Source organism: Ictidomys tridecemlineatus, chromosome 5 (genome assembly GCF_052094955.1).
Source record: "Ictidomys tridecemlineatus isolate mIctTri1 chromosome 5, mIctTri1.hap1, whole genome shotgun sequence".
In the NCBI taxonomy this organism is placed as follows: domain Eukaryota; kingdom Metazoa; phylum Chordata; class Mammalia; order Rodentia; family Sciuridae; genus Ictidomys; species Ictidomys tridecemlineatus.
The window spans coordinates 185,635,890-185,663,688 of record NC_135481.1 but is presented as its reverse complement, the minus strand read 5'-3'; the positions used below and the strand labels follow the sequence as shown (position 1 = coordinate 185,663,688).

The following is a 27,799-nucleotide window of genomic DNA, read 5'->3' as shown; positions in this document are numbered from 1 at the left end:
CCCAGGAGCCTGTGGGCAGTCTGGCTAGGCCGCCGTTAGCCCCTAAGCCGCCCCATCACTCCGGCCGACCCCTTCCAGTCGGAGTCCTTCCTACCTGAGGCCCAGTGACCACCATCTTCACCTGACGTCGCCCAACATCCCGCGGACAGGTATCCAAGGCCGCCTAGCAACTGTGAGGGCGCGCCCGCGCGCGAGAAGGCGTGTCCCGGACGTGGAACTCCGCGTGGAGCGCAGCGACGTGATGACGACAGAACAGCAGCTGCGCGTTTGCCGCGGGCCTCAGGCGCGGGCGGGACTAACGTGGGATTATACCATTACTATGGGAGGAGGGGTAAATACAAACCCAACGAGGATTAACTTTTCGGCAAAAAGAAGTCCATTTCATTCTGTTCCTTAATAACAACTGCTATTAAAAACTAATAAGAATGGCACGTCCCAAGGACCTAGAGCTCGCCCCACTCCGAGGGCGCAAAATAGTGGAGGCTTCCGGCGGCGGAGGAAGGCGGGTAGGAGCGCCCCAGCCTGGGTCCCCAGGGCGCAGGCGCAGAACGTCTGGGCCGGAAGATGGGAGGGTGTGTCTGGAGTTCTGGTCGCCGGCTGCTGGAAGCACCTCCCTGGCCGTGTAATGCCTGATGCGAGGAGACTGAGAGGACAGGGACGAGTTCCCCGAAGAGGGTGGGCAGGAGTAACGGTGAGAGTAGTACCCCCAGATGTTCCCCTTTATTAACTGCACATCATTGAGCACCACAGTACCAGCCCGGCCTGAGCGTTGGGGATATAGCGGTGACCTGCTGCCCTCTAGGCGTCCGCAGACGGGGGCGGGGGGGGGGGTCGTAGCAAAATGTAAAAATATGAACTGTCTTAGGGAGTTGTGAGGGGCCTGAGCTGGTTAGAAAGGAGCCCTTCCTCAGCAGAGATCTGAAAGAAGAGGGGCAATCATTAAGTCAATGGGGGAAAGAGTTGTGGACAGAAGGAATTGCTTGTGCAAAAGAGCCATCACCACGTATAGGTTGCCCTGACATCGCCATGAAAATGGGAAGGGACGCCACAACTGAAAACCATCCACCCTTCTCTCCTGAGGAGCTCTCTGTGTCTGCCCTAATAGAGCTGTGCTCTTGTCTGCAGGGCTGTGGCAGCCACCAGGCTGAAACAGATGAGTGCAGAGACATCTAACAGTTTTCGTTTACATTTATGTTTGTCTTCAGTATATACAGAGTATTGGGAGTTTAGGGTATTAAAACACACACAACTTGTTGGTTTTTCACAACTACCAAGACAGCAGATTTAAAAGAGGAAGAGGGTGAATGAGAGGTTTTTGTTTGTTTTGCTTTGTTTTCCCCCTGTGCAAGGAATGGAACCCAGGGCATCCACGTGCAAAAATGCCCTACCACTGAGCTGTATCTCCTGGACAAATTCTCTTACAGATGCTGCTACTGGTGCACAGTTGGATGAATACAGTCTGCAGTTAGGGAGAAAAATGGAAGTCATGTAGTTGGATCCTTCTGATCCTTCTGCCTTTTGTGCAGTCAGTATTTGCTTGAAGACCAAGAGCACCTGCCCAAAAGCACTTCTCTCACTGTCATAGGTTTTTGAAATAACAAGGTTTTTACAGTCACCTGCCGCCAAATTCTGTTCCTGGCTGTGACTTGCACCAGATGGGTGCAAGAACTTGCTTAATCTCTGAGTGAATGTTTCCTACCTATAAAATGAGGTTAATAATTTCTAAATGCTGGCTTATAGTGAGAATTGTAAAACATACATATAAAACTTAGAATGTGCTCCGTAAACATAGGTGTAGCATGATCAATTCAGTAGCATAGTTTTTCTTCATTTTTATTTTCTGTCCTGGTGAAAATTTTTGTGACTTTACAGTCTTGGATAGAACCACTCTCTTCACAATTCATAGCTGATTGTGTACTTTTAACAGTACTATCGTGTCTGATAGTTACACTCTTGATTTTTGCTTTGATGAGTTGGGATTTTGTCCTCACATTCCAAATTTGGCAGTTAGCAAGCACTATTAAGATGGAAATCAGTTTATTTCAATATTCTCAGCACATGTCAAAACTTAACATCAGTTCTTCCTGACCCAGCTTTAGGTCAGTGTCCTTAGTGTTCTTTCCATACTCTCCCGGCCACCCCCATAATTCCTGGGGTAGGAGATTGAGGGAAACAAAATGGAAGGAAGAGAGTGGGACTGAGTTCAGAGGCAAAGGCAATAAAATTGCCAGCACACTGATCCTAAGAAACTTTCTCCCCTTGTCTCCAAACCAAAAAACTTAATAAAGCCACATGAAGTATATACTACAGGTTTGTGAAAAAAAAAAAAAAAACACTTTTCTACCAAAATAAGGCAGTATAATTCATCCCATAAGAGCAGTCTTGAGGGCTGGAGATGTGGCTCAAGCGGTATCGCGCTCGCCTGGCATGCGTGCGGCCTGGGTTCGATCCTCAGCACCACATACAAACAAAGATGTTGTGTCCGCCAAAAACTAAAAAATAAATATTAAAAAATTCTCTCTCTCCCCTCACACTCTCTCTTTAAAAAATAAAATTAAATTTTAAAAAAAAGAGCAGTCTTGAATTCCTGAGGTTGTACATGTTCACATTCTGTCCAATATGAATTGCCTTTAGAAAGGACTAATTCTGAACATACAGAGCTGTATAAGTGACCAGGAAGCTCTGGTCACCAGGGCCTGGGCTGTCCATGTGAAGTGGGGCAGGGCATGAACTTGACAACCAAACTAAGACCATGAGTGGGAGTCCAGTTCACTGTCTCTTCCACAAGACCTCTTTTTCTCACCACCTGGCTTATTCTAGCCAATTCTTACTTTAGCTCTCATTACAGATTTTGATGGTCATTCTGCTTGGACCTAACAGTCTGAGTGAAGGGCAAACTCACACAGAGGTTAAAGGTGAGAGCCCTGGAGCCAGGTTACGTGGATCTAAATCCCAGATCTAGCCTTTATTAGCGGCCTAGCCTTCAAGCAAGAAGTTACTTCTCCAACTCTGTTTCTCAATTGGCAAAAAATAAAATCGTAATAATTCCTTCTTATGGTTATTTGGAAGAAAATTGCTAATGGGCAATGAATAGTCTAACACAGAAACTCACTGAGCATAGACAGCCATTCTGAAACTGACTTTGCCCAATTAAGCCAAAAAAAAAAAAAAGGAGTGTTAAAAGGCTCAGAAGCTTAGTCTGAGGCAGAAGGGTTGCAAGTTTGCAACTTAGCAAGACCCTATCTCAAAATTTTAAAAAGGGCTGAGGATGTAGCTTAATGGTAGAGCACCCCTGGGTTCAATCCCCTAGACCTGCCCCCCAATTTTTATGTTATTATTTATATTGGTGGTACTGAGGAATGAACCCAGAAGTGCTCTATCACTGAGCTACATCCCCAGCCCTTTACTTTCCATATTTTTATTAGTGCATTATCGTTGTACGTAACGGTGAGTCAGATGCTCTTTAAGTCCTTGGCACAGCTTGAGAATGGGACTTGAGGCTTCCGGGAATGACAGATGCTGCAGCACTGGGCTGATGAGGAAACTGCTCCAGTTGCTGCTGCTGAGGACTCATTACTAGTACAATTTGTACTGTTGTCACCTCTACACCAGGAACCTAGTTTTGTGGGTACCTTTACCACAGCTGCCACCTGAAAGAGAGCTTCTGATCCCTTTTTGGTTCAAAGCATGGAATGGGTGTATTGCTGGGTCACATTCCTGGCCCTAGCTCAGGGGAAAGTCAATATATGGCATTTTGAGTGGAGATAGGGAGACTCATCAAGGCTCATAAGGTATTCCCTGTCTATTAGAAGGGGCTTAGATGCCAGGCAGCCAAACCCAATAATAGCAAAGAGTACATATCCAGTACACTACCCACAACAAAGAAAGAAACTATCAACACAGAATAAGAGAGATTGGGTAGTACCTTGTAGTCTTGTTATAGCTCTGTCTTTTTATGCACTAAGAGGCCTTCTGGTAAAGAATGCCAGTTGCCCACCCAATATTCTCCACATCTCCCTTAGCATTAGAGCTCTTTGCTATTAAGGGTCTTCGTGCACCCAGGCTCCATTACAGCAGTAAAGGATGGTTAATGAGATATCAGTGCAAGTCATTGGATGGAGCTTCTGGGAAAACACTTTTGGGGGCCAGGGTACTGGGGATCAAACCCACATCCCCAGTTCCCCAGTTCTTTTTTTTTTTTAATCTTTTATTTTGAGACAAGTTCTGGCTACATTGCTGAGGGTCTTGCTAAATTGCTGAGGCTGGCTCAAATTGCAATCTGCCTGCCTCAGCCTCCTGTGTCACTGGGAGTATAAGCATGTACACTGCATCCAGCAGGGAAAGCACTTTGATGTCCCCTCTCTTTTCCTCCTTTTGCCTGTCCAGGACACAAAAATGGAGACTAGAGAACCAGTAACCATCTTGTGATAACATATCAACTCTACTATCAGAAGCCATTTGTCAAGAGACCCAATAGAAATATGGAAAGCCTCTGAGTATCTAATGAGCTTCCTACCAGCCCAGGTCACCTAACAATGTCCTTCTCTCTGATGGGGAAAAAATGACCCTACTTCTTGTTTAATCCATCAAACTTATTACATTACTTTGAGTCTTACTAGCAGCTGAAAGTAATTCCTCCTATTACCAGCTGGCCTCAGAGGCTTCACAAGTGCTTCTCCTAGCAGTCCAAGAAGTCATCATCCTCAGGGGCATAGGAAAATCCCAGGAATGCACTTGAGGCCCCTGAGCTGCTAGCCATAGTATCAGGGGTGCAGCCAATAGACTTGGAGACTGCTTCTTGGGTGAACTCTGGGTCAAAGTGTTTCAAGTCAGCAGGTCCTGCCTGTCAACAGAAGCCAATGATGAGGAGAGGGCATTGGGATCAGAGCTGCCAAAGGAACCGAAAGCCCAGGAGAGGGATGCCAAACCTCCCCTCAGTACCTCTTGGTGATCCACACTTAACTGTCACTTTCCCATGCATCTCCATTAATCATCTTATTCCACGTGGCTGATTTCTCTTACCCCAAGGCACCCTGCCTGCTCTACACCAATCCTCAGACAAGTCTGTCAGTCAACCTATATTCACTGAATGCTTGCCAGGCATTGTTTATGACACTGGAAATATGGGAGAACAAAATAGAGTGAGCCTCTGCTTATAGGAGCTTGCAGTATGTGGAGGGTAGGAGGATTGAACAAAGCATTTATATAAGTAGAACGTTCAGGGTCCTAGATGGAGGAGGTAAAAGAGGGTAATATGGTAGAGAGGGACTGGGGCTGCTCTAACTATTTTGCAGGAAGAGCCATTTGAGTAATTGTAAAAATGATCACAAATTCTCCATTTACCATCCAGAGGTGGAGGTTCTCTATCTTTTAAATATGGGTTAGCCACGTGACTTGCTCATGCCAATGGAACACTGACAAATGATTGGAGTGGAGGCTTGAAAAAATGTGCCTTGGGAATCAAGGTGAGAGGCTGTAGGAAGGAGAACCCAGGTGCCCTGGCAGCCTGCCAACTCCCAGACACACGAGGCAGTTCTAGATCAATTGACTGCTGACCACAGATATGAGAGAGCTCTACAGAGAACAACTGGCCTGGCCCAGATTTAAAAAACACTAGTCAACCCATGGAATATGAACAAGAAAAAATATTGTTGTTTAGGACTGGGGGTATAGCTCAGTGGTAGAGCACTTTCTTGGTATGTGTGAGGCCCTGGGTTCAAGCTCCAGCACCCCATAAGAAAAGATTATTATTTGAAGACACCTACTTTGGGAGTGACTTGTTATGCAGTTAGAACTAACAAATGCAGTCTTTCTGCAGAGGTGACCCAGTCAGAGGAGAAGATAACACCCTCTGGATGTTATGAAGTAAGCAGGTGAGCAAGTAGAGGGGTCTGTAGATCTACTTTCACGTGTAAGTCTTGGGCTCTGCAAACAAACATGCCATAACTTCCAACTTCTCAAAAAGGTCACAGGCCATGTGCTGTGGCACATACCTATAATCCCAGCTACTTGGGAGGCTGAGGCAGGGAATCAAGTTCAAGGGCAGCCTGGGCAAATTAGTAAGACCCTGTCTCAAAAAGGGTTGGGAGGTACTGGGGTTGTGACTCAGTGGTAAAGCGCTTGCCTTGCACATGTGAGGCACTGAGTTCAATCCTCAGCACCACATAAAAATAAATAAAGGTATTGTACTCATCTACAACTAAAAAAAAAAATTTTTTTAAAGGATTGGGAATGTAGCTCAGTGGTAGAGTGCCCTTGGGCTCAATCCCCAGTACAAAAAAAAAAAAAAAAAAAACAGAAAAGAAAGAAAGAAAAGCCATAGGGTTCAGAGCTCCAAGACCAGAATGTGGATCCTAGCTCTGGCCCTTGTTAGCCTTGTAGCCCAAGACAAGCAGATATTTTCCGTTTTTCACAAATGAAGAATTTGATGCTAAAGAAAATTCTTCAAGGTCTCACGAGTGGTAGGTAGCAGAACCAGGAATCCACTTCCAGTACGTCTCACTCTGATGTCCCTGTATTGCTACATCATTTTGCATTCCTTTCTAGAATTCTGTGTATCGTTCTCTAAGGTATATGTGTGATATCATCCTTACTGTTAAAATCCCAAGGAAAGAGTGCTAGAGGTTAGCAAAGGACTCTGGTAGAGAGCATGGCTAGCTTGTGTGAGGCCCTGGATTGAACCCCAGCACCACAAAGTTAGAAAAATCCAAAGGGGAAAAGAAAAAAAAAACTTTTCAAGTGCTGAACTGAATGTATCCTATATGACAACCATTGTTAAGAATCTGGTGCTCAAAGACACATTCATGAACAGGTACCAAAGAGAAAATGTAAATCATGAACTAACATTGGCTGTATTCAGTATGCAGCCTGGTAGAGAAAGTAGGACCCTGTGCTGCACAGGTGATGTATAGAACCTCCCTCATCCACCTCGAACACAGCTCCTTTCAGTCATGGGACCACCATAAATTACATTTAAACGCTCGACACCTCCACTGTGGATCAAAGAAACATGATTAAAACACTAAGAGATGCCACTTTTTATCAGATTTGCAAAGTGAAAAAGAGTTAAGAACAGCATGCTGCAGAGGATGAGGAAGATGAAAACCCACCAGAAGACAGAACAGGAGGAAGAAGATAGTTCTCCCTTGTGCGTGGTGAATAGGCGAGTGCAAACCAAGGGCCTGGAAACGGTGGTGGTCTTTGACTGCGCAGTTACCCTTCTGAAACCCACCTTCAGAAAATAACCAGAATTCTGGGCAAAGATACATACTTAGAAGATGTTCATCAGCACATTATGAAAGAAAAAAATGATGTTATAGTTTGGATGTGCGGTGTCTCTCAAAAGCTCTCATGTGAGACAATACAAGAAGGTTCCGAGAATAAATGATTGGGTTACTAGAACCTTAACCCAGTCAGTGACTTAATCACCTGATGGGATCAATTGAGTAGTAACTGAAGGCTGGTAGGGTGTGGCTGGAGGAGGTGGGGCATTGGGGGCAAGGCTTGGGGGATGCATTTGGATCTGGCAAGTGGTGTCTCCCTGCTTTCTGATCATCATGTGAGCTGCTTCCCTCCACTACACTCTTCTGCCATATGATGCTCTGCCTCACCTTGAGCCCCAAGGAATGGAGCCTGCTGTCTGTGGATTGAGACCTCTGAAACCACAATTCCCCAAATAAACTTTTCCTCCTCTAAAGTTGTTCTGGTTGGGTCTTTTAGTCACAGCAGTGAAAAGCTGACTAAAATGAATGGTAATGGCCTAAAGTTCACCATGTGGAGCACAGCTGAGTAAGTTCCTCCCTCACCCCGCTACCCCTTGGATTTTTAAAAAATATTTAGTTGTAAATGAATAAACAGTGTCTTTATTTACTTTTATGTGGTGCTGAGGATTGAACCCAGTGCCTCACACATGCTAAGCAAGTGCTCTACCATTGAGCCACAACTTCAGCTCCAAGTAAGTTTGGTCATTAACATAGGATGAAAATATTATGCAGCCATTAAAAATGATGTTTATATAAAGTTTTATATTGTGTAGAAAAAAATAATAGCATAGCCTATAAGCAATAAAAAGGGAAAAGATATACACACACTTGTATATAGTCAGGCCTCTACATTCATGGGAATCCTTAGCTATGGATTTAAACAACTGAAGATTAAAAATATTTTGGGGAAAAACTATTGGTACTGAATATGTACAGACTTATTTCCTAAATAATATAGCATAACAAATATTTTCATAGAAATTACATTGTAAGAGAAATTATAAGTAATCTAGAGATGAATTAAAGTACATAAGAGGCTATGCATAGGTCATATGTAAATACTATGCTATTTAAATAAGGAACTTGAGCATCCCACAGGGGCAACTGTGAGTAGAGAGAGAGACAGACCAATACAAATACACACACACACACAAAAAAAAATGTGTGATTTAACTGTGGGAAAAACACACACACACACACAAAGGCTGGAAGTCCCTGGGTGGTGAGATACAAAGCATTTCCTCCCTGCTATTTTAATTTCTCTGCTCTCCATACTTTCCACAAGAAATATAGGCCGTTTTTATTATCAGGGAAATGTCTAAAGACATCTCCATAGGGTGTGGCTCTGCCTGGGTATGCAGTGTGACACAGACAGCTTACAAACTGGAAAGGGCCCTGCCGTGAGGGTTATTGGTCCTGAAGATGCAGCAGTGTGGCTTCTGCCTCAGAGCTGAGCTTGCTGACCGGACTTGGAAGTGCCTGAAAGGGTTCTGCCTCTAATTTTAGCAGGTGACTCGGATAAATCATTGAACCTTTTGGACACTCGATGTCTCCGTTGGCATAAAGAGAGTTGGGTAATTGCAGTGGCTAGGGAGGCTGAGGCAGGAGGATCACAAGTTTCAGACCAGTCTCTGCAATTTGGTGAGGCCCTAAGCAACTTAGCAAGACCCTGCCTTAAAATAAAAAGACTAGGGATGTGGTAAATTACCTCTGGGATCAATCCCTGGTACCAAATGAAAGAGAGAGGGAAGGAGTTGGGGGGCAGATACTCTCCAAACTGACCAGTGCTGGGAATCCAAAATCTAGAATATTGTGACCTCTTACCACATTTGGGTTGAAGGGCGGCGTCAGTCTCTTGTGGTACAAGTCATCCCAGTTTATGGGACTGAAGAATACATGGTTCTTTATCTCCAGCTGCAAAACGAAGGTTCTGATCAGAAATAGCTCTCCCCTCCCCCCCCCCCACATCCTCCCAACTCTATAGCAACTGGCTTTTAACTGCACAGACCTTGAAGTTCTGGCTGGTTTCCTGGGTGTTCTGCAGCCTGGCTGTGGCCTTCCCCCCCCCCCATCATCCAAAACCCCCCATTAAAGTACATCCGCAACTGGATACCTCTCTAAATACTTACACCATTCTAGGGTCTGAACTGAATGTCAAGGAATGAGAACTGGTTCTGGAAGGTGGGGTGGTGGTGAGAAAGTGAGCAGGGAGTTGGGGATCCACCCCTGATGCATCAGTACATCTTGAGACTTCCCAGAATGCAATCCAGAGGAAGGTTTGAGAAATAAAGCCCCAAGAAAAGCCAAAATTCCCAGAGACCCAGAAGTGAGGACTTAGCCCTAGGCATGCTTCACCACCTCTTTCCTTATCAAAATCAACACTGGGCCAATGTGGTGGCACACGCCTGTAATCCCCAGAGACTGGGGAGGTTGAGGCAGGAAGATCACAAGTTCCAGGCCAGCCTCAGCAAGTTAGTGAGACCCTCAGCAATGTAGCAAGTCCCTGTCTCAAATAAAATGTAATAAGGACTAGGGGAGGAGCTCACTAGTAAAGTACCCCAGGTTCAATCCCCAGCAGCAAAAAGAAGATCAAACAGAAAAAACATTGGCACCAACTTTCCTCCCAGCAGGATCCGTATTCTAACGCTGTTTCTCAAAGAATGATTCTCCAGTCCCCTGTATCAGGACTGCCTTCTGAGCTAGTTAAAAAGCCAGACTCAAAATCTCCAGAAGAATACCCAAGAAATTAGTAATTTGTGCTTCCTCTAAACTGAGGTAGGTACTAGGTAGACAGAAGGACTTTTTCTGGATACCATTTTGTAGATTTTGATTTTAATCTGTGTGAATGAGTAATTTATCTTAAAAATTACACATAAATTTGAAGATGCAAACTTCCCCTTGGGAATTTCTGGGCAAAGAAGCTTCTTTAAGCGGGGCAAGGAAAGGTGGGCAAATGCCCCAGAAGTTACACTTCACTGGCTCTGGCACATCGAGCTTTGGTGTGAACACTTAGAAACCTTTTCCTCCCATTATTGTCCACCTGTGCGTATCATTTCCTTCCTTACATTTGTGATAATTACATATAATCTTTGCTTTTATTTTTGTTTTGTTGTCAGCCTCCTTTACCCACCCCCCCACACTTAATAAGGACAAAGACCTAGACTGTTAAATTTTTAGCACCTAGCTCAATGTCTGTCACGTAGTAGGTGCTCAGTAAACATTGGTTTACTAAAGAAACTGGATTAAAGAAAGTAGACAGCTGGTAGCTGTAGTGAATTTCCAATGGAGGTGTTAGCAGGCTGATTTTAGAGGGGAGCAGGAAGCGTGGTGATGTACCACTGAGCTGCCTCTTCAGGGAGTTGAGAGCCCCCAAAGAGGCCTATGCTCTAGCTGGCAGGTCACCTACAAAGTCTGCCTTGGAGCCCAGCCTCTGCCTCTGGTCTTTGTGGAGAAGGCCTTGCAGGAGGTCGCAGGCAGCCACTGTCCGGCCTCCGGGAATCTGGAGTGGCTGGTGCAGAATGTTCTCATACATCTGTGACACGTCTTGGCTGTAGAAGGGTGGCTGGTAAGAGAGGGAGAAGCTGGAAGATCACCCATGCGAACGTGGAATTGGGTCTCAGGGAACCAGAGCAACCAGGTTGCCAGGAGGACCCATGGTGTCCTGTGCAATGGCTCACATGGCAGATGCGGAAAGACAGGACCTCTAGGCACCCATCACAGGCGACAGTCAGGGCTGCTGAGAAGGTCACAAGGCTCTTCCCACCTGTGAGAGGTTCATGGACCTCCCAGGGGCATCTCCCATCCCAGCTCTGCTAATCCAGCTGTGCACCAAGCTTACACCTGGACCTTCGTCACTTCCTGCCAGCTCACAACCATCCTCTGAGGCTCTGGTTTTTTGGATGAGAAGACAAAGTTCACAGCAATAAACCGCACTGCTAGGAAGACAGTGAGACTCCAAACCCTACTCGGGGTCCACTTCTCTTCCTTGCCGCTCTTCCTCCTGCTCCTCTTCCAGCTGGTCTTTCTCCTGACCCCCACAGCTTCCTGCTTCACCATGCTGTGCTGGTGAACCCCCCGCTCCACACAGGCGGAGACCTACCCAGGCAGTTAAGCTGGGTTCACAATCTTTCCAGAAGGACTATGACCTCTTTGGCCTCAGTTTCACACTTAGTAAAATAAGAACAACTCTGTGCTCTATAGTACCAGGCTCCCAGACTGTATCGACGTGGCCAAGGTAAGTTGGTGTGTAATAAACTGTAAAGTGCTGAACTAACATTATTGAAAAAAATAGATCGAATCTTCATATTCACTTTGGCATCACCGTTTTTTCATCTGGGGTGAGAGACGGTTCATTTAATTCCCTGAACACAGCTTGAGCAAGCCACATGAAGGAGAGACTCCCCCTCAGCTCTCCCCAGAGACACATGTCCTCTGTAGACAGGGGCTCCCCACTCACCAGGCCATGTAGCATCTCGTAGAGGACTGCTCCTAAGCACCACCAGTCCACCGCCCGATCGTAAGGCTCCTTACGAAGCACTTCAGGAGCCAAGTACTGTTGGGGAAACACACTTATTTAAAAGATGTTTATGATGTGGGGAAAAAGGAACCCTTTTACACTGTTGGTAGGATTGTAAAGTAGTCCAACCACTATGGGAATCAGTGTGGAAACACTTTAGAAGACTAGGCATGGAACCACCATATGAGCCAGCTCCACCACTCCTCCATATTTAGCCTTTAGTATTAAAATCAGGGCTGGGGATATAGCTCAGTTGGTAGAGTGCCTTCATTGCATGCACAAGGCCTTGGGTTCAATCCCCAGGACCACAAAGAAAAAAAAAAAAGAATTAAAGTCAGCATACTGCCAGACACAGTGGCACATACCTATCTGTAATCCCAGCACTCTGGAGGCTGAGGCAGGAGGATTGCAAGTTCCAGGCCAGCCTCAGCAACTTAATGAGGCCCTAAGCAACTTAAAATAAAAAGGACTGGGATGTAATTCAGTAGTAAAGCACCCCTGGATTCAATCCCCAATACCAAAAGTAAATAAATAAATAAATATCGTATGTTATAGAGATCCATGCATACTCATGCTTATAGCAGCACAATTCACAATAGCCAAACTGTGGAACCAGCTTGGGTGCCCATCAACAGAGGAATGAATAAAAAAAATGTGATATGTATATATGCAATAGAGTTTTATTCAGTCATAAATAAAATGAAATTATGTCATTTGCAATAAAATGGATAGAGCTTGAGACCATCATGTTAAATGAAATAATTCCTACTCAGAAGGTCAGGGTTGCATGTTTTCTCTCATATGTGGAAACTAAAGAGGAAAAAGGAAAAGAAAAGTGGCAGGTGATCCCATGAAGAGCAAAGGGAGATCAGTAGAATAGGGGGAAGGGACCGGGAAGTGGGAGAAAGGAAGGAAAGGGAAGTGCTGGGTTCGATGTTGGCCAAATTATATCGTTATACTGTGTGCCTATGCTAATTAACAACAAATCTCATCATTACAGACAACTAAAATGCACCAAAAAAATGTAGATAAGAAAAGATGCCCAGCCTCAGTGTCTCCATCTGTAAGCAAAGCACTTAAAGGAGAAGATGAGCAGGGGTGGAGCTTGCTGTGATATTCACGGGGTGTGCCCATGTTCATGTGGCATCCATTCACCAAAGGCCTGGGTAGTGCAGGGACCTGTGCCATGTGCTGGGGACAGAGAGATCAAGCAAGACTGCCCTGCACAGCTATGCAGCTGTGCACCACATGGCAGTTTTACCAGCCAAAGATGTGGACAGGGGCTGCAATCCTGGCCATGGTCTACTCACCAAGCCATAACACTAGTTCAGAAGTTTATCTGGCAACTTTATTTTTGCTTCAGGGGTGCCTTTTCTACTTAGTCGGCTCAGAGCAGGTGCCTTCTAATTTGCACAGAGGTATTTAATGAGCTATTGGTGTCCCAGGGAGTACTCAAGGGATGGGGAGAATAATGGACAAAGTCTAAGCCATGTTGCACACACTTGGACTGGAAACCTGAGTGGCAGAGAAGAGGTCAGGAAAGAGGTGGCACTTCGGAGTGCTTGCCATGCATCTGTGCCTGGCATAAAGAGAGAATCCAGGCTGTACCTTCTACTAAACCCCAGAGCTTGGTAACCTCTTAACCTGGGATCTATGCTAATGATGAGAGTGATCTCAGCATCATGCCAAGCTACCCTGAGAGACTGTGTGGGTCAGCAGAAGGGCAGAGAGTCTCACAGACCTGAGACCTCCTTGGTGTGGTCTCAGATGGGTCATTTAACTTCTCAGAACTTTGTTTTCCTCATCCATAAAAGGGGATGCAGAGGGCTGGGGTTGTGGCTCAGTGGTAGAGCACTTGCCTAGCATACATGAGGCACTGGGTTCAATCCCCAGCACCACATAAAAAATGAGAAAAAAAAAAGGTATTGTGACCATATACAATTAAAAATATATTGAAAAAAGGGGGGTATGCAGAATCCCTCCTGGTGGCTGGTTTAAGGCTACCTACAGGCCCTTGAACAATGGGAGCAACAGTGGTTACTCTTGTCTGCACTCCCTGAAACCACAATGGTGGCGGAGTTGTGGAAGAAGGGATGTGTTGGGGCCATATGTCTCCTACAGGAATCAGGGTTCCACATCCTCCAGCAGTGACCAGCTGCCAGCTCCCGGCCATGTCCAGGGACTGGATGGCTTGGCTATCAGGCTTTGGAGGGCAAGCATAATTCAGGGAACACTTTCCATGCACAAACATAAACAATAGCTCCTGCTCAGAGAGGGCATCTGTGCCAGACCAAGGAGGTTCACCTGAGATTTGAGGCCCAGGTTTCCAAGCAAATGGGGTAGACCAGAGCAGCTCAAGTCTTGGCCCTTTCAGGTCAGGAGGAGCTGCCCAGCTTTGCAGCCTTAGTCCTGATGCCTGTCCAAGCCACTGGGGTCTCCTTCAGGTCCAAGGTCCAAAGTCCAAGGTCCAAGACTGGTGAAAGTTCAAGGAAAGTTCTCAACCCCACAGCTGCAGGGAGGCCTGGGCCTCCTGTGTGTGGAGAGGCGGGTGAAATTACTGCTGCAACCCACAACTTTTAACCCTCCAGGCTCTCATTGGCCGGAGACGGAGGTGGATCTGTGTCTGACTCTTGTGAGCCTTGATCTTAACTCTTAGGCCAGGCCACCTGTAGCACGTGGACTTTGCCCTATGAAGCAGGGCCGTTCAGTACAGCAGCCGCTAGCCATGTGTGGCTACTGGACAGTTGAAATGTGGCTAATCCAAATCAGATGTGTGACAATGTAAAACAAATGCTTGATCTCAAAGCCTTAGAAACATGAACTGTTCAATAATTTTTATATTTATTGTATGTTGAAATGAGGATATTTGGAATATAGTGGGTTAAATAAAACATAGTTAAAATTAATTTCAATGTTCCTGGGGATTTTTGTTGGTGGGGCTTTGTTTTGTTTATACTAGGGATTTAACCCAGGGTCACTTTACCACTGAGTTATCTCCTCACTCCTTTTTATTTATTTATTTTTAATTTTGAGACAGGATCTCATTAATTTTGCTTATGACCTCGCTAAGTTGCTGAGGCTGGCCTCAAACTTGAAATCCTTCTGCCTCAGCCTTCTGAGTCACTGGGATTACAGGTATGTACCACCATGCCAGGCTTATTTTTGTTTTTGAGATGGGGCCGCACTATGTTGCCCAGGCTGGGCTTGAACTTGTGACCACCCAGCCTCAGCCTCCCAAGTAGCAGGGATCACAGACACACACTATTGTGCTTGGTGCTCACCTGTTTCTTTTTATTTTGTTTTATTTTTGCAGTGCTGGAATTGATCCCAGGGCCTCACACATGTTGGTCAAGGGCTATACCACTGAGCTTCACCCTCAGCCTTGTCATTTGACTTTTTAAATGTAGCTGCAGGGAAGTTTTAAATTGTGTACGTGGTTTAAATTTTATTTCCTTTGGAGAGCACTGCCACAGAGCGGCACCAGAGCTGGCTGGGGCCTATTCCAGCATCTCTCACCACACAGAGGAGGAAACCAAGGCTCTGCACACATCTGGCTGGGGGGAGGGGAGCCTGGGGGGATGGCAGGAGCCCCTCAGCTGTAACTTGATGGCTCTACTCAGGAGCTGTGGCCTTGGCCATTCATGGCCTGCCCTCTCCTAGGACATGCACACTTACCTCGGGGGTGCCACAGAATGTGGATGTGGTGTCCTCGGGCTCCACACCTTCCTTACAAAGGCCGAAGTCCGTCAGCACCACGTGTCCCTGAGAATGAGAGATGGCAGGGATGGGAGGGTGGTCTAAGCTGAGGGAGGTCCCGGCCTAACCCCAAAGCCCAGATGCCACCGAGCAGGCCGTGGCTGTGGGTCTGAGGCCCAGACACAGGCTGGAGGCTCCACTCTGACCCAGGGCTTGGAGAGTACCACGGGGCACAGGGGGGGACATGGCATTCTACTGTCTTCCTAGTTCATCGTGGACTCAGCCCCAGACCCACGACAGTGAAAGCTCCAGGGTGTCCTGGCTGGACAGGAGCCCCGTGAGAGAGGGACCTGTGACAGCTGGGTGGGAGGGTGGAGTGGGTGGGTACTGCGACTGCCCACATCTCCCCTACTGAAGCTGCCACCCCCACAGCTGGGACCTGCCTCTTCCCCCCAGAGACATTCATATCCAGTGACAGGTTGAGGCAGGGCACTAAAGTCCAGCCTCTGGGCCTCAATTTGGGACAACCCTTACGACAATCCTTATGATCCATCCCAGCCTGGGTCCCCATCCCTCTGAAATCAGCTGAGGCCTTGCTTGCAGCCACCATGCAGGTGAGCTTTTCCTCTGCCCAGTCCTGTCTTCTTCACCCCTTAAACCTGTATCTCCCCATGAACCTTCTGGCAGACTGCCCTCCTGATCCAAGACAAGGAAGGACCATAAAATCCACCAGCCCTCCTGTCTCACAGACCTCGTGTACACATGTGTACACACACACACATGCACACATAGTGTACATATGTACACGTGTACATATGTGTGGGCACCCATGCACATGCGTACAGAAGTGCACCCTCTCCCCGTGTGCATGCATGTGCAATACACACACACAGACACACAGAGTGCTCACATGTGCACGCGCACACACACACACACCAACCTCGCAGTCCAAGAGAATGTTCTCCGGTTTTAGGTCCCTGCAGAAAATAAGAGAAAATAGCCTGGTGGAGCCTTGGCTATATAATGACAGAGTTGGGGACCCTGGGTCCTGGCAGGAGGACTATTCACGCAGGCTCCCAGGGTGTAGAGGGAAAGCCCAGGGAGGCTGGGCACTTGGCTCCAGGGAGGAGGACACCCAGCCCTTGTCCTCTGGGATCTCATTGGAGTTTAGAGGTCCATATACCCCCCGGCTGTTGGGACAGGAAGGGACTGGGCCCGGCTCTGAGCCACAGACCGTCCTCACCTGTAAATGATGTTGAGGGAGTGCAGGTAGCCAATGGCGCTGGCCACTTCAGCAGTATAGAATCTGGCCCGGGGCTCCAGGAACCTACGCTCCCGCTGCAGGTGGAAGAAGAGCTGAGGAGAAGGAGGTGTGTGAGGGGGATCCTGGTTCCACTTCTAGGGCACATCACCCCACCTGAGCTGCAGGTCAGTTCCTTCCCACAGGGTAGTCACCAAGTCCAAAGTGACCATGGAAGGAGAGATTTCCCAGCACTGATTAAGCACAGGCTCCAAGTCGGGCCCTTCACATCTTATCTCATTTAATCCTCATGACAACAGCCAAGGTACCCATGTGATGCCAGTTTCACGTAAGAGGAAAATGGGGGGAGTCAGAACAGTTAGGGGACTTGCTCAAGGTCATGTAGCTCATAATTGGCAGAGCTGGAATTTGAAACTGGGTGGTTTAAAGTTGTGCCTTTCCTCCAACCCAAGCAAAACAATGATTATAGCGGTCACACTGAGGCCAGGTTACACCTCCCCGTCGACCAAAGCTAGATCTATTTTATTGGTTTGCAAAGGCCTTTACTTAGGGATGCAGGATAAAAACTCCCCTCTTGGCTTGGTGATGAGGATCGACCCAAAGTCATTCAGTCACAGGTTCAATCTGGGGTCATGGAGGCAAGTCCCACTAAATCTTGCCAACTTGCCCAGTGAAACAGTAAAGTCCAAGAGGGAGCCCAGCTTATGCCCGGCCATGCTTCTGGGTCACCAGTTGGCTCCCTCCATTTATGATGGTGACAAGCTACCTCCTATCCTGTGGCCTGTGGTAACAAAGGGAGAGTTGGAAACCTTGACCACAGAGCACCTCTTAGCATTGACCTTTCCCAGGTCGACGGAAGGGAGTCTAAGGGCAGCTTTGTGAGAGAAAGACAAGAAAGCAGCATGGCTGGGAGTCAGATCGACGTTCATATCCTGGAGCGGGCTGGGTGGCCTTGAGCAAGTGATCGGCCTCCCTGGGCCTCAGTTTCTTCAGCTACAAAATGGGTCTGTTGTAAGGATGAGGTGAGACCATTCTTGGCACACAGTGGGTGTGTGGGTGGATGCCTTCCAGCCGACAGCTGGCCCCTCACCTCTCCTCCATTGACATAGTCGAGTACAAAGTAGAGCTTCTCGGGCGTCTGGAAAGAATAGCGCAGGCCCACGAGGAAGGGGTGCCGCACGTTCTTCAGCAGCACATTGCGTTCCGCCATGATGTGGCTCTGCTGTGGGGTCAGACGGGTCCATGTCACAGCTCGCCAGGCCTCTCTTACCTCACTGGCACTGCCAGCATGGCCTTGCTCTTGGGGTTGTCTTGACTAGGACTTTCTTAAGCCCTTGCTCAAACACCCTCAAAGACTCCCTAGTGCCCTTCAAGCCAAGCCCAGTCTCCTTGCCTAGTATTCAGGCTTCAGCATGGTTAGCTTCATTCCCACCTATTACACCTATTGGTATAGTAACTTCAACCCCTGAATCAGCAATTCCTGACCCACTCCAGCCAACAGGGAGGCTGAGGCAGGAAGATCACAAGGTCAAGGCCAGTCTCAGCAACTTAGTGAGGCCCTAAGCAACTTAGCAAGACCCTGTCTCAAAATAAAAAATTAAAAGGGCTGGGACTGTGGCTCAATGGTGGAGCACCTCTGGGTTTGATCCTCATCACCAAAAAGAAACAAAAAATGTTGCTCCCAGGGTGGAAAGCAAACTATATGTGAGACCTTCATAAAGGAGTTTCAGGGGGAAATCCTTAAGGGAAAAAAAAAGCCACGTGCTATCTATAGTCACATCTTTGCTCTTGCTATTTTCCCTCCCTGGACAGCCATCCTCTTTTTAGACTACCAGAATGCTACTGCAAGGCCAGCTCAATACTCCTTTTTCCAGAAGACCTCCCCTTGAACCCCCACGACATCCTTGTGTGCACTAATCACTCTTCCCCCCGAGTCTCCTAACTGGATACTCAACCCTCTCTCTCTGTTCTCCTAATGGGGTTGGGTGTTAAAGGGACTCAAGTCCGCTGAGGTATCTAGAAATCCAGGCTGGCCATGACTTGAAGGGCCTTTGGAGAATATAAGGTGTGGCCCCACATAAAGTGTGAGCCCATGGGGCTGGGGATGTGGCTCAAGCGGTAGGGCGCTCGCCTGGCATGCGTGCGGCCCGGGTTCGATCCTCAGCACCACATACAAACAAAGATGTTGTGTCTGCCGAGAACTAAAAAAAAAATAAATAAATAAATATTGAAAAAAAAACAAAGTGTGAGCCCAGAGAGGGCAGAAAAGGTATCTGTCATGGAGCCCTGTGTTTCCATGGGAAGTCAGAGGCTTGGGCTGGTTCTCCTAAAAGCCCTATAGGTGCATAGCCTCACCTGCCTTTCTGGAGAATGGCCATAATCCTGGACACCAGCTGGACCCCCCCTATTGTAACCACCTCAGCACAAATGTTCTTGGACCCCTCGGAGGTGGAAGCCATCTTTGGAAGCTACTCAGGAGGTCAAGAGGCAGGAGAAGAAAAGCCTGCCCGAGCTCCGGTACCTCTTTATTCTTTAAGATGGATTTTTTCTGCAGCACCTTCACTGCGTAGAACATCCCGTCGGACTTGCGCTTGGCTAGTAGGACCTGAGCAGAAGCAGGAATACAAGCCCTCTGGGTGACTCTGGACTTCCCCAGGGTGACGCCTCCAGCCCTCCCCCTACTTGCATTCTGCAGTATGCAAGCTCTCTCTCTGCTCATGCAAGTGGCAGGCAGGGGTGCAGGAGGCCTCCCACCCCCATCTCCCCACTCACCTTCCCATAGTTCCCCTTGCCAATGACTTTGAGGAAGTCGAAGTCTGTGGGCCTGGCACTGGGGACAAGGGAAGAACATGATCGGCATTTGCAAGCTCAGGAAATCTAGTTCCTAAGGGCAAACCCAGGCTTCTTTTTAACTTTGGAGCCACGCCTCCTTGCCCCTGAGAACATCCTCTCCTCCCTGCCAAGAGAGGTTTGCAAGACTCACCCTTCACCCCACAGAGCTCATGGTCTAGTTAACAACAGGCAGGGAGAGAAAGCAGGCACCCTGCAGAGAAGGCAGGCCTCTGGCCCCCAGCCCAGGAAGGGCATGAAGTTGGGGAGCTGCTAACAGGGCAAGTCCTGGGGGCTTTCCAGAGGGAAGGTTCAATATGGGCAAAGGCTGGAGAACTAGCAGAAGACAATGCTGGGGGAGGCCCTGGGCCCTGATGGCAGAGGGTCTTCAACACCAGACCAGAGAGTTTGGATTGCATTCCCAAGACATGAGGAGCCAGCTCCAAGGAGAGCCAGGCAGGAAAGCCACCTGAGAGAGCAGAACTCACTTTGGGTTGGCCGAAGGTCCCAGGTTGATGTTCCCATTGGCTCTGGAGGGCTGAAGACATTTAAAGGAAGAGGTGGTTAAGATTGGTCAACCTCCTCCCTTTCCCCAGCCCTGGCTCTGGCCCCTTCTCCAACATCGCTACCAGCCTCCCTCCCTCCATCTCTCCCTCCATCCTTTCTTCAGTTCCCTTCCACCATTCTACTCATCTATGTACCTCCCTGTCCACCCCAGTCAGATAGCCACCATCCCACCTGCTTTTTACAAGAACCTTGGGCAGGTGCTGGCTATTGTGTGCTAATGTAAGGGTGAGAAAAGGAGGCCAAAGAGCTGTGGTCAAGGTCTTACAGGCAACAGGCTGGGACTTGAACCCCCTGTCTTCTCCATCAACGCCGTAATTCCTCCACCTCATACACTTCTTGAAACCCTTGCCCCAATCTCTCCTCAGTTCACTCTGCAAATGGCCCACCTCCATGAGCTCACGATGACCCTGTCACCTCCCAGTCCTGGTCTGGGACAGCCCATAGGGCTGGCTGGTGTCTCTACAGATTCCCTGAGCCTGGGGAGGAAGTGAGCTTCCCAGTGCTGGGCGGGAGGCCAGGAACACTCACCTGTGGGCTAGGCATCCCGTCAGGGCTAGAGGCCATTCTGAGGCTGTGATCGGGTGGGCTCTGGGGCACAGGGAGGGACAGGTGTGAGAGAGGCCCCATCCCAAGCATCAGGCCTGGCTGCCTTCTCCCTCCTCCCCACCCTGAACCCCTGCCACAGCCTGAGTGGCTCCTTTCCCGGACTCCAGCAGCCCCTACCTGGAGACGGCAAGAAGTGACATCCCCTGGGCCCAGCCTTTCTCACCAATACCTCAGAAGGGGTAGGGGTGGACAGGGTGGCCCCTTCCTGGCTGGGTCTTTTCAAAGGTCAGGGACAGTTAGAGCAGCAAGACCCCTGCTGGTCATGGCAGCTCCGGAAATCCAGGAGGGCCAGGGCTGCAAGTAGGCCCCACGTTTAAATCTTCCCCCACCTCTCAGGTGGACACCTGAGGCCTAGCAAAGAACTTTCTAGGACCGTAGAGTTTGTGAGGGGCAGGCTGTGCTCCCCAGACTCCCATATAGGCAGGTTGGTGACCCTGGATTCTGTGGATAGTTCCAGACTGGGCTCTATACTGACTATTACCGCCTTGCCGCAAGGACGTCTGCCCAGGGCCCAGGAACAGCAGTTGCCCTGGGGACCTTGGACTGAATCCATGGAGAGGTGCAAGACTGGCCAGTCAGCTGATTTGAGATCAGGCCATGGATGGAGTGACCAGCAGTGTCCTCCCCACCCTTACACTGCAGCACGGAAGAAGCCAGCACATTCAGACCCAGCTCAGGGTGCCTGGACCCCACAGCCCCTGCACCTCCTACCTGGACGGTCAAGGCTTAGAGCCAAGCTCTCTCCTGAGAGCCCAGTTGTTCCTGGGGGTTGTTGGAAACTGTGCATTCCAAGACCATAGCTTTGGCCTGCTGAGGGGCCTGGGCCGCAGCCTGGTCTCTCTTAGAAACCACCCATCTGTATAAGAGAGACCCTGGAGAGTGACCACAGGGGAAGGGAGGGACTCTTCCTGCCAGGCTGCTCTGAGAAGCCGGTCCTGCCATGCCCCAAGAGAGGGAGCTGCAGAACAGGAGTACAGCGACTTCAGCCCACACCCAGGGCCGAGTTCCCCAGGACAGCCCACGACGGGGCCACACCTTCCCTGCTCCCCCTGGTGGCTCCTTTGCCGGCCCGTGGCCTCCCTGGCCCCACATACCTGTGCAGCTGAGGAGAGGACTCTGGGAGAAGGAGCGGCTGGAGCCGAGGACCGCAGCGGACAAGAGAGCCCACACTGTTCTCCCAACAAGGGCCGATGTGTCAGTGCCTGGTGCCAACCGACCGGGCCCAGCAGGGAGCTCAGAACTCCCAGCAGCAGCGAAGGGGCTGGCTGATGTCACACGGGATCCAGCAGAGCTTAAGACAAGACAGGAGACTTCTATTCCCTCAGGGACACCATCTCCCCTGGGGGGCAAAGCAGGGGGTGGGCAACAGCCCCAGAAGAGCCTGGACATGGGGCTTATTGGAATATATGGGATTGTGTGTCATGTGCATGAGGAATTGTATTGGGCATTGATGTGCACCCGTGTGTCTCTGTGGCCTTGTCTTTCAGGTATGTGTGTGTGTGTGTGTGTGTGTGTGTGTGTGTGTGTGTGTGTGTAAGAATGTGTATGTTGATGTGACTGCAGTTGTACATTTTGGTTAGTGTGTCTGTTTGTCAGTTTGTCAGTGTATCATTTGTGTTTCTGTGTGTGTGGTATGCTTCCACATGACCGTGTCGTGTGTGTCCGTGTGTATTTGTATACATGTTAGTGTGCTTGTGTGCGGGGGTGGATGGGAGTCTCTATGTGGGTGTCTCCTTGTTTGTCTGCGATGAGTATAAGTTTGTATCCCTATGTGTGTGTGTGTGACCACATCACCAGGTAAACATCTGTGGACGTCCATACTTGTGTATAGCAGTACATTTCTGTGTGTATATGCACGTGTGCACAAATGTACAGGGAGCCTGTCTGTAAGAACATATGGTCCAGCAGTCTAACCAGGTGCTGTGTAGACCATGAGGGGATAGAGACCTGGGCCCTGGCAGCTGACAGTGCTCTGCCACCCAGGAACTTGCAGCTGTTTCAGAGAGGCAGAGCTGATCTCCTGCTTTTGCTGCTGAGCACGTGGCCCTTGAGTCACCCCTGCCAGGCCAGGGCTGCTTGGCCCATAGCTCTCCTGATGTGTAAGAAAGTGTCCGGGGAGCACCCTGGCACACGTGGGCCTTGCTGTCAGGGGTGATCACCGGGTTCTTACAGGACAATATCTGCTCCCTGGGGCTCCTGAAGGGTGAGCTGATGTTCTAGGAAATGAAGGAGCTGATGAGCCCAACACAGCCCCTGTCCTTCTGGAACTTTCTGTGTGGCTATAACCTACTCCAAGAGAGGGACCCACAGAGCTGGGCTTGTTGGTCAGGAAGGGAACTGAGCGCAGTGGCCTCCAGAGCTCTCTGCGAGCTGTGAAATGCAGGTGTTGACCCAGGAAACGCCAGTGAATAGTATCAAAGTCTTTCATCTCCCACAAAATAGAAACGTGGACCCAACACACAGACCTGCAGGAGGCCGCATTGACAACATACTTAGCCAGAACAAGGGCATTTCTTTCCAATAATAGGACCCTGATGGCCCTTCATTCAGCAGCACTAGTTATCAGAACAAAATAACTGTGACAGCAGCAGCCTAAATGTTCCCCACAGGGCACTTCAGGCTCCTGCTCGACCTTCCACCCCGTCCAGGACTGCCCATCTGTCTGTTCTCTCAGTTAAACTCGTCAAAGGAGCTGTCTGGACTCAGCGTCTCTGCTCCCTTTTCTTTTCTTCTTGAACCCACTCCAAACAGGCTTCCGTCCCAACAGTCCAGTAAATTGGTGGACAGAGGCCTCCTTGTGCCAAAGCCGGCGAGGAATCCTGGGGCCTCCTCTTCCTCGACTTCTCTGCCGTTGAGAGGGGTTGGCCTCAGAGGTCCTGGGGCTCCTTCTAGCTCCCTGCCTGATCCTTCTCCATCTCTGACACTGAATTCCTTCCTCTTTATCCTTCAGCCCTGTCTTAGCCCTTGGATCTTTATCTGCACTCATTTCTTAGTTGATCAACACCCGTTTAATGGCTTCACTGATTATATAATCGGAGGCTCCCAAATTTCTCTTTCTAGCTCTAATTCTCCCCTGAACTCTGAACCAATTGCTTCCTTGACACTTCATTAGTTAGATATTTAGAGGGAACTCAGTCTTAAAATGGCCCAAACAAGCCAGGACTTCCATTCCTTCTACTCTGCCCCAGCCTGCTCCTCCCATAGGGTTCTACTGCCTATTTAAAAGTTCAAGTTGGCAACTTGGAAGTCATCCGGGAAACTTAGCACCCTCATCCCAATCCCACTTTCTCATGGAATCCCATCAAAATATGTCCAGAAAAATAAGACTGCAGGGGAGGAGACACCTGCGTTTCAAGTGAATGGCGGCACTATTCATGATTAGCCAACATACGGAATTGGCCTTCGGGTCCATCAGTGGATGAATGGATTATGTATAATAGAATACTATTCAGCCATAAAAAGATTGAAATCCTGTCATTTCTGGCAACACCAATGAACTTGGCAGACATTATGTTAAGTGAAATAAGGCAGGCCCTGGGAGACAAATAGTGCATGATCTCACTCATTTGTGAAATTTTAAAAAGTTGTCATAAGAGTTAGAGAATAGAGAGTAGAATAGTGGCTACCAAGCCTGGTGTGGTGGCTGAGGCAGGAGGATCATAAATCGGAGGCCAGCCTCAGTGACTTAGTGAGACTCATGGTCACAAAATAAAAAGTTAAAAGGTCTGGGGGTATAGCTTAGTGGTATAGCTTATCAACCCCTGGGTTTGATCCCCAATATCACCAAAAAAAGAAAATCAGATCACGTGTCTTCATTGCTAAAAACTCCAGTGTCTTCCCATTGAACTTAGAATTAAAGTTCTGAGTGTCTGCCAAGTTCTTAAGAGATTCCACATCTCCAGCTTGTCTTCATTGCTTCCTGCCCCCCCCCATCCCCTGATGGTCCTCAGGGCATCCACCTGCCTCATTCATCCTACCCGGCTGCTCTGGCTCCCTCTCTCTGTCCCTCAGACACACAAAGTGCCCTCTGGTCTCTGGCCCCTTGCACTTACTTTTCCCTCTGCCTAGAAAGTTCTTCCCCAAGACATCTGCACGTCGGGACATCACAGAGGTCTCTGCTTTAGGATCACCACCCAGAGAGGCCTGTGCTGTTTATAGATGCCAGGTTGTCATGGTTTTTCTGGGACTCAGGGCTGTCAGTGTTAAAACTGGTACAGTCCTGGGCACACGAGGGTGGTTGGTCACTAACAATAGCAGGGCCACCTCTTCCCTACATTCTTTTTCTGTTTATATTTTGCTTTGTAGCACACTCATCGCACTGGCACCTTATCAAGCCACTATTTAAATGGCTTTATTTTCTGTGTCCAACTAGAACATGAGTTTCACAAGGGCAAATACTTTTTTTGTTCACGACTGAATCCTCGTCATTTAGAACAGGCCTGGAACTAATAGATGCTCAGGACATATTCTACTAAGGAAATCAGGAATGGCTTGATAAATCATGGTATATACATAAAGTGGAAAATTTCACAATCAAAAACTCCATATAAGGGCTGGGGATGTGGCTCAAGCGGTAGCACGCTCGCCTGGCATGCGTGCAGCCCGGGTTTGATCCTCAGCACCACATACAAACAAAGATGTTGTGTCTGCCGAAAACTGGAAAATAAATATTAAGAAAATTCTCTCTCTCTCTGACTCTCTTTTTAAAAAAAAAAAAACTCCATATAAGCCTAAATAAATCAAAATGGGAACCTGTAACTGATGCAGTCTCAAGCAAAAAAGCAAGTTTCAAACTGGTCCCTACATACACAAGTACGTCCATGGATATTTGTGTGTCTAACTTCACACACACACACGAAGGTGGGAGGCTATGACTGTAGATTCCTAGGTTGCTTTTATTTTCACTTTTGACGGATTATGTAAAGTTTCCCCACATGTTACTGTTCAGTTAACATTTAAATATGAAGACCCTGTGGGAACCTGGATGCACCCATTGCCCACCACCACCCTCTCCCATCGCCTTGACCATGACTCCCACTCCTGGGCATCTCTCCCTGCCTAAGCTTGCTTCCTGGCTGACCACTGTCTGATTATTTGGCTGGAGGTCAGGCATTGAGATCTCCTGACTCTGTCCTGTGGCAGCCGCTATGAAGGGCCCTGTGAGCCCTTAGGCCTGTTGCCCACCCCCCACGACTTGCCACAGCCGAGACCTGCCTTCCTCTGCCCTGTCACACTGTGGGCCTGCAGAACGGGCTGGGGCAGGGGCATCACAGAGTTCTCTTTCCTTGGAACATTCTCCTCCACCTGGTCTGCTTGGGTAACCCTGTCGAGGGCCTGATGGCCTTACCAGAGCCTCACCAGCGCTTCCTTCCTTCTGTTTTTCTGCACCTGCCCCCCACCTCCCCCCATTATCATTTATTGATTTGCCTCCCTGTCCAGCTCAAGGTCAGCTGGCTCTTATGTTGTCCCTACAACCCCGTGGGTTAGAAGCTGTCATTGTCTCTGCTTGAAGGAGGAAACTGAGGCATGGAGAAGGGAAGTGATTTGATCAAGTCTCGAAGTCAATAAATCATGTAACTAGAATTTGAATCAGGCCAGTCCCCACTCCCAACCGTGGTCTGGACTTTCCAAAGGGAAAAGGGAGGAATGAAAGTGGGGAAGAAGTGAGGATGTAAAAGGTTCGCGAGGGAAGAAGAAAGCAGGCAGCTGAAATTAGGCGGCTAGCTTAGACGGGAAGAAAGGAGGAGGAAAGAAAACGAGGGAAAAAGAAAGAAAAGAAGGAAGGGAGGGAGGAGAGAAGTTAGAAAGGAAAAAAAGAGGGGAGGGCCTAAGGAAGGAAGGAAAGGAAACAGGTAGTTAGGAAGGAAACTGGTTGGTAGCTAGTTAGTCCCCTCGGCAGATAACAAGCCGGCAGGCAGGCGTTTGCTCAGGGGCCGCCTCTCACCTGAAGACTCTGGGTCCCGGTGCTGCTTCTGGGGAGCTCTGCCCTCTCTCTTGGCATGGTCCTTCTGAAACCCAGTTCCAACTTGCCGAGTGAGCACCCTTCCCTGGCAGGAGCGACCTGTCACCCACTCGCCTGACTCTGCAACGGGCTGGAGTTCAACTTCCCAGCCTTGCCAGTTGGGAGCTGGCTCTGGGGCCTTTGGGTTATTAATTAACCACTGGACAGAATTATCATGCTGGCTACGCCCACTGGCTGCTGGACAATCCCGCCCTGGGGACCCTCTGACCTTTTAAAAGCTACTGCACAACTTAAGGTGTGTCACCTTGGGCAAGTGACTTAGCTCTCAGAGCCTCACGTGGACTGGGGACGGTGTAGGCACTTCCTGAAGGAAGGTCTCCGAAGCCCCTTCAACACTGTCATGTGTCCATTCTCTGACATGTCCTCCCAAGCTCCTGCTTCAAGGCCAACGTCCATGTAGCCATCCTGTGCCAGTGGCTGAACCACTCTTCTCTCAGAGTCCAGAGGACTGACGACCGAAAGACTCATACAGCTCTCTCTCACGCTGCTTCCCTGATGGGGGCCACCTTGGAGAAATGGAGGGAAGTGAAACACCATGTCCTCAAAGTGTCCCTCTCTGTCCCATGAACCCAAACAAGTTACGCCTGGATGGGGATGTCCATAAACATCTTGAAGGACACTTTTTCTCACGTACACTGGGAATGAGGGCAAGTCAGTGTTATCCGCGGAGAGCTGCTTTCTTGCCTGGTGGCAGGTTCTTTGGGATGCTGGTCATACAATGGGACAAAGCAAGCTAAGCTAATGATGTCACTGCTTCTATAGACTAGCTTATGAAACTCCTCTCCCAGCAGTAACTGGTGTGGGGTCGAGGGCACTGTGGAGAGGACAAGTACCACTGGTCCAGCCAGCTGCCACTGGACAAGGTGTTGTGGGGGCTGGCGTTGCTAGTTGGTGAAGCCCAGCGAGGGATGGAGGTGTAATCTGTCCAGCCTGTCACCATGGGGCCTTCCCTGTGAAAATAATAGCTCTTAAGTCTTGCACACTGGCTCCGAGTACTTTCTTTGTTTTCTCCGCAACCTGTTCCCCTGCCCTAGCACAAC

General features: G+C 48.8%; 2 protein-coding genes and 1 long non-coding RNA gene across 8 annotated transcripts in view; 1 reads left to right on the top strand and 2 right to left on the bottom strand.

Moving 5' to 3' along the window:
• The window catches only part of Ift52 (intraflagellar transport 52), a 38,255-nt gene extending 38,023 nt beyond the window's left edge, over positions 1-232 (bottom strand). Inside the window, exon 1 of the mRNA XM_005327128.5 lies at positions 95-232. Within this exon, the coding sequence (XP_005327185.1) occupies positions 95-115 (21 nt within the window). The 5' untranslated portion in view covers positions 116-232. The remainder of the gene's footprint in view (positions 1-94) is intronic.
• Positions 192-26,855, bottom strand: Sgk2 (serum/glucocorticoid regulated kinase 2). 6 transcript variants are annotated; one of them, XM_078051830.1, is made up of 14 exons: positions 26,682-26,853; positions 21,832-22,028; positions 20,660-20,719; positions 20,053-20,102; positions 19,508-19,565; positions 19,257-19,340; positions 17,826-17,957; positions 16,718-16,830; positions 16,415-16,451; positions 15,454-15,540; positions 11,719-11,814; positions 10,669-10,824; positions 9,087-9,176; positions 192-317 (listed from the first exon to the last, which is right to left on the bottom strand). In XM_078051830.1, the coding sequence occupies exons 3-14, from the start codon at positions 20,693-20,695 to the stop codon at positions 315-317; spliced, it is 942 nt and encodes a 313-aa protein (XP_077907956.1). In that variant the 5' UTR covers positions 20,696-20,719; positions 21,832-22,028; positions 26,682-26,853; the 3' UTR covers positions 192-314. The 6 variants fall into 6 exon arrangements, with proteins under 6 accessions (XP_077907956.1, XP_077907952.1, XP_077907950.1 ...); XM_078051826.1 differs by lacking the exon at positions 192-317 and adding an exon at positions 1,171-4,843 and having other exon boundaries at positions 17,826-17,954; positions 26,682-26,854; XM_078051824.1 differs by lacking the exon at positions 192-317 and adding an exon at positions 1,171-4,843.
• Positions 278-7,696, top strand: LOC120886837 (uncharacterized). The gene is made up of 2 exons (XR_013439722.1): positions 278-691; positions 1,425-7,696. It is a non-coding gene; the product is annotated as an uncharacterized LOC120886837 (long non-coding RNA).
• Positions 26,856-27,799: the final 944 nt, after the last annotated feature.

Bases quoted from the DNA above. Each gene is read 5' to 3' on its own strand.
- Sgk2 (XM_078051824.1), bottom strand. From the start codon at position 20,695: ATGGCCTCTAGCCCTGACGGGATGCCTAGCCCACAG. The intron at 17,958-19,256 runs GTACCGGAGCTC...CTGACCCCACAG, and splicing joins CCATCTTAAAGAATAAAGAG to CAGAGCCACATCATGGCGGA. The intron at 15,541-16,414 runs GTTGGTGTGTGT...TCTCATTCTCAG, and splicing joins ACATTCTCTTGGACTGCGAG to GGACACGTGGTGCTGACGGA.